Source organism: Narcine bancroftii, chromosome 4, assembly GCF_036971445.1.
Source record: "Narcine bancroftii isolate sNarBan1 chromosome 4, sNarBan1.hap1, whole genome shotgun sequence".
NCBI classification, from domain to species: Eukaryota; Metazoa; Chordata; class Chondrichthyes; order Torpediniformes; family Narcinidae; genus Narcine; species Narcine bancroftii.
The window spans coordinates 284081432-284087431 of NC_091472.1; the positions used below are offsets into that span (position 1 = coordinate 284081432).

The following is a 6000-nucleotide window of genomic DNA, read 5'->3' on the forward strand; positions in this document are numbered from 1 at the left end:
TGCACGTGGGAAACAACTTGTATTCACTTCAGTTTCTTTAATGTTTTTAATTTTGTGTTTTTTTTCAGCTGGAAAAACTAATTGAAAAAAACTACTACTTGCACAGATCAGCTCAGGAAGCTTACAAGTGCTATATTCGATCCTATGATTCCCACTCTCTCAAGGAAATCTACAATGTCAACACCCTGGATCTTCTCAAAGTCGCATTATCATTTGGCTTCACAGTACCACCACATGTTGATCTCAGTATCCTTTTGATATTGTTACATTCTTCCTATCGTCTTGTTACAAATTTGAATGCTTATAAACAGTGTTACCCCGAGCGCTTAATTTTTGTTGGTCTCAGAGCTAATTTAAAAAAAAAAATTCCATTTCAAAGATGGTGTAAACCATCTTCAGACAAAGTTGATATTTAATCAGAATTTTTTGTCATGAACAAGTCATGAAATTCAGTGCTTTGTGGCAGGATCATAGTGAAAACATAGATATTATAACCATCTGATGACATTGCTGGACAAAATGATAATAATTGTGCATGAAAAGTAAGGCGGTGTCTTTGGTTCATTGATTATTCAGGAATCTGATGGCAGCAAGGAAGAACCTGTCCTTGTGCCACTGAGTGCTCGTCTTTAGGCTCCTGTGCCTTTTCCATGATGGTAACGGAGTGAAGAGGGCATGACCTGGGTGGTAGGTAAGACACTGCCTCTTATAGATGTCCTTGATGGAGTGAAATCTGGTGCCTGTGATGTCACAGAGTTAGCAACCCTTTGGAGTTTATTCTAGTCCTGAGAGTTGGCGCCTCCATACAAGGCAGTGATGCAACCAGCTGGAATGGTCTCCATAGTACACCTGTATAGATTTATGAGAGACCTCTGTGACATACCGAACCGTCTCTGATAGCTCACAAAGTACAGCTGCTGCCGAGCTGGTTTTGTGATTGCATCAATGTGGAGACTCCAGGACAGATCCTCAGATGTTGACACCCGGGAATTTGAAGTTCTTGACCCTCTCCGCTACTGAGCCCTCGATGAGGACCGAGTTGTGTTCCCCTGACTTCCTCCTGAAGTCCACAATCATCTTGGTTTTGTTGACGTTGAGCGCAAGGTTGTTGTCATTTCACCATTCAATGGGCAGATATCTCTCTCCTGTATGCTTCCTCATTGCTGTTTGTGATTCTACCAACAACTGTGATGTCATCAGCAAACGTAGATAGCATTGGAATTGTTCCTGGCCACACAGCCGTGGGTGTATAACGAGTAGAGCAGTGGGCTAAGCACTCATCTTTGGGTGTTTCTGTGTTGATCATGGAGGAGGAGGAGATGTTTCCAATTTGTGCTGACTGTTCTTCCAATGAGAAAGTCAAGGGTCCAGCTGCAGAGTGGGGTACAGAGGCCTAGAATTTGTAGTTTCTTCACCAGCACTGAGGGAATAATGGTATTGAAGGCTGAGTTGCAGTCTATGAAGAGCAGCCATATGTACAAATTGGTGTTTTCGAGGTGATCGAGAACTGAGTGGAGAGCTAGTGATATTGCATCCACTGTGGAGCGATTATGATGACAGGCAAATTGCAGTGGGTCCAGATCTGGGGTACGTGCTAATTCTGGCCATGACCAGCCTCTCGAAGCATTTCATCACAGTAGAAGTCAGTGCTATTGAGCAGTAGTCATTGAGGCAGCCTGTGCTACTCTTCTTGGATACCTGGATGATTGATGGCCTTTTGAAGCTGGTGAGAACCTCTAACTGCCACACTGAAAGATTGAAAATGTCCATGAACATTCCTCCTAGTTGGTTGGTGCAGATTTTCAGTACCCTGCCAGGTATGCTATCGGGCATGATGCCTTGCAAGAGTTCACCCTCTTGAATGATGTTCTGATGTTGCCCTCAAAGACAGATATCACGGAGTCCTCAGCCTTTGCAAGGATTCTAGAAGGCATAGGTGTTCAACTCATTGGGTAGTGAAGCATCGCAGCCATCTATAATGTTCGCCTTCACTTAGTAGGCTGTAATGTTCTGCACGCCCTACCATAGCTGATGTGTCTCTGTCTCTAGTTTCCTCAGGAATTGCCACATTGCTTTGAGATGGCCTTCTGCAGGTTGTACCTGGACTTCTTGTAAAGATGGCAATCCTTGGCCTTCAATACACTTGTTCTTGCCCTCAGCATGTTGCTGACTCTCTCCAGGGCTTCTGGTTGGGGAACACCCGGAATTTGTGCAAGGGCACACACTCATCATGCAGGTTTTGATGAAATTGGAGGCATCTGTTGCATATTCATTCATGTCTATGGATGTTCTTGAATATGCTCCAGTCCACTGATTCAAAATAGTCCTGCAGATGTTCTTCCAACTCCCTCGATCACACCTTTGCCTTCTTCACCACTGGTGCTGTGGTCATCAGTCTCTACTTGTACGCCAGGAGTAGAAGTACAGCTAGGTGACAGGTGATCAGACTTGCCGAAGTGCAGGCATGGTATGGCTCAGTATGTTTTTAATGGTGGTGTAGCAGTGGTCGAGTGTTGGTTCCCCTGGTCTCACGTAATGTGTTGGTGGTAGTTTGTCAGAGACTTCTTCAGGTTGGCCTGATTAAAGGTTGACCAATGATTGGGAAGGCATCAGGATGTGCTGCCTCATGGCTATTTATCCTAGTGCTCAGTCCTTCCAATGCCAGCCTGACGCTAGCCTGGGGTGGAATGTATGCTGCGACCAGGATGACGGCGGCGAACTCCCTCAACAGGTAGAATGGGCGACACTTGATTGCCGATTGTTCCAGGTAAGGGGAGCAGGACTGGGAAGTGACTGTCATGTCTGCACCATGATAAATTGATGACATAAATGCCGCCTCCCCTGGTTTTTCCATATGCCAGTGTTCGATCAGCACGATGGAGGGTGTCATATAACCACTTACAGCACAGAACAGGCCAGTTCGGCCCTACTAGTCCATGCCGTAGCAAATCCCCACCCTCCTAGTCCCACTGACCAGCACCCGGTCCATACCCCTCTAGTCCCCTCCTATCCATGTAACGATCCAGTCTTTCCTTAAATATAACCAATGATCCTGCCTCGACCACGTCTGCCGGAAGCTCATTCCACATCCCCACCACACTCTGCATAAAGAAATTTCTCCTCACGTTCCCCTTATAATTTTCCCCCTTCAATCTTAAACCATGTCCTCTAGTTTGAATCTCCCCCTTTCTTAATTGAAAAAGCCTATCCACATTTACTCTGTCTGTCCCTTTTAAAATCTTAAACACCTCTATCAAGTCCCCTCTCAGTCTTCTACGCTCCAGAGAAAAAAGCCTCAGTCTGCACAACCTTTCCCTGTAACTCAGACCCTGAAATCCTGTCAACATTCTCGTGAACCTTCTCTGCACTCTCTCTATTTTGTTTATATCTTTCCTATAATTTGGTGACCAAAACTGGACACAGTACTCCAAATTTGGCCTCACCAATGCCTTGTACAATTTCATCATAACCTCCCTACTCAAATTCAATACTCCGATTTATGAAGGCCAACATTCCAAATGCCTTCTTCACCACACCATCTACCTGAGTATCAGCCTTGAGGGTACTATTTACCATAACTCCTAAATCCCTTTGTTGCTCTGCACTCCTCAATTGTCTACCATTCAATGTATATGACCTATTTAAATTTGCCTTTCCAAAATGTAGCACCTCACATTTATCTGTATTAAATTCCATCAGCCATTTCTCAGCCCACTCCTCGAGAACCCTTGTTCCGGATACAGCACTGCAGCCTGTCCGCGTTTAGCCAAGTTTCCGTAGAGCACATCACGCAGCACTCCCTGATGTCTCTCATGTTGAAGTTTGGCTAAGAGTTCATCAAGTTAGTTCTCCTAGGACAGTATGTTGACCAGGAGGATGGTAGGGATCAGAAGCCTCAGGTCCCGGGATCTCAGCTTGACCTCCACTCTGTCCACGTGGTTGGGTCTTCTTTACCTGACTTGTGGGTTCACTGCTGGAATTGTTGTTATACTGCCTGCTTGAGCTGTTTAAAACTCCCACGTTTTCAACTAAAACTGTTTAAAACTAATGCATGTATGACTAAATGCTGACTCAGGAATGAACTTTTTCATTTGAAACCTCATGAACTGATAAATACTTCAAATGCTTTTAAATCTTGGTTTCTTGGCCTAGTGTTTCCATTCAATACATCTTGTGGTCATTCTGAAACATTTATTTCAGAAAGGTTGACTGGTTAGCTTGCTGCATTGAAATTGGAGTTAGGGGAGATGAAAATGTTGGGAGTTGCATTGTATTCCCTACTTAAGGATATTTAAATCTGTATCTTCAGCATGAACTTTGGGTTAAGTTGGCTATTAAGCAAATCTGGAGATAAGCCTCCAACTTTTCTCTGCATTTTTCATGCATACCATTGTACATTTATTAATTGGAACATTCCGTTTACTGTTCTAAGTTGTTCTAGTTCACCTTCTGAAATGACTAGGAATTTGAAAACTGGTACAATGGATAGTGGTGATGCCTCACAGCTCAAGCTACCTAGGTTAAATTTAGACCTTTAGTGCTGTTTTTGTAGAGTTTCTCCCTTTTCCCTGTGATTGTGGGTGGTGAAGTATTTAGCTGCTGGAGATGACAATTCTTGCTGGTATTAGAAGTCTGAGTTAATAAAGCTCCGAGAATGGGATTGATGGAATGCTTCTGGCATGCACTTGATAGCCAAATAGTCTTCAAATAGTGGTTAAGAGAAATGACTTGTATCTGGACTATTTTGTTTTGATTTAATTTGTTAATTTGACAATCTGTCATATACCATTACTGATAAACATTTTGATGTGTGGTAACTGAGATGGAAACATTCTTCACGTAAATCATGTCATGTTGTATATCGTTGCTCTCCTTAACATGTAACTTTAGATCTAAAATCCTTGAGAGGAGCAAAGCTAAAGAAACGAGGTGGTGGAGGTGGATTTGGTTATCAGCAGTCAAAAAATGTCCATAAAGCAAAAATTTTCAAGCAAATTGGCAAGAATAAAGCTGACAACAGACAGTTTTCTCGTTAGATGGACGAAACGGCTGAAATATCTGTTATCCTTTTTAGAAAAAAAAACAAGAAATACATTTTCCCTGGGTTAACCAGCATGGGTAACTTTCTTCAGGCCTGTACCATATCAAGTTGACTTTAGTTGCAATTCTATCCTTATAAAGCTGTGTTTTTTTAAAAAACTATGTTTATTTATACAATTAAGTTTAATGATTAATTTTGTATTCAAATTAATCTGTGACAGCTTTAGAATATTTTGAATTACAATAATGGATCAGTGGTATTTTGCATTCATATTATCACATTCCCCTAAGGATTCTCTGTACAAAGGAGATGTTTAACAAGGCTAGAATAACTTTGATTTGCTAAACAAGATAGGGCTATTAAAAAATAAATTGAATCTTGTGACTACAATAACTTGAATGTTATATTGATGTCATTGTTGGCCTATTCTCTATTTGATGAACATGGTTTTCCCATGTTTAATAATTTGTGCCCCATTTTGATCTTCTTTTGTATCAGTCCAGGAAAACAAATGTAGTTTCACATTGAATGTAGTGTAACCATCTGATATATTTCCACACCTCTTTTCCCCCCCACCCCCCGCCCCCCCCACCAACTGCCAAACATTAGAACCAGTAGAAGTTCCCATTCTTGTGGCTTATAGTGATATTACATTTATTGCCACTGTTTATACCAGCTGCAAACTTGCCTAATTATTTCTCATTAGCTATCTAAATGATTTTGCATAAGTGGAACCATTAAAGTAGATTTTGATCCTATTTGGCTGCACTCATTTGTTAACAGCTTTCCATGGAGAGTCCCATAATTAAAAATATCATACCAAAGTTAATATTTAAATCCTGTTTATGTAGTCCTCCATTTCCAATTTACTGTAGTAATATATCTTGATTAGGAAGACTTAGTTTCCCCAAGTACGCCATGAATTAAAGGCTCCATGGACTCTCAACCATTTTGTATGA

At 41.8% G+C, this 6000-nt stretch overlaps 1 protein-coding gene across 1 annotated transcript in view; it reads left to right on the forward strand.

Annotated features, from left to right (window-relative positions):
- The window catches only part of ddx18 (DEAD (Asp-Glu-Ala-Asp) box polypeptide 18), a 37405-nt gene extending 31971 nt beyond the window's left edge, over positions 1–5434 (forward strand). Inside the window, exons 13-14 of the mRNA XM_069935222.1 lie at positions 69–246; positions 4891–5434. Coding sequence (XP_069791323.1) covers positions 69–246; positions 4891–5036 — 324 coding nt within the window. The 3' untranslated portion in view covers positions 5037–5434. The remainder of the gene's footprint in view (positions 1–68; positions 247–4890) is intronic.
- Positions 5435–6000: the final 566 nt, after the last annotated feature.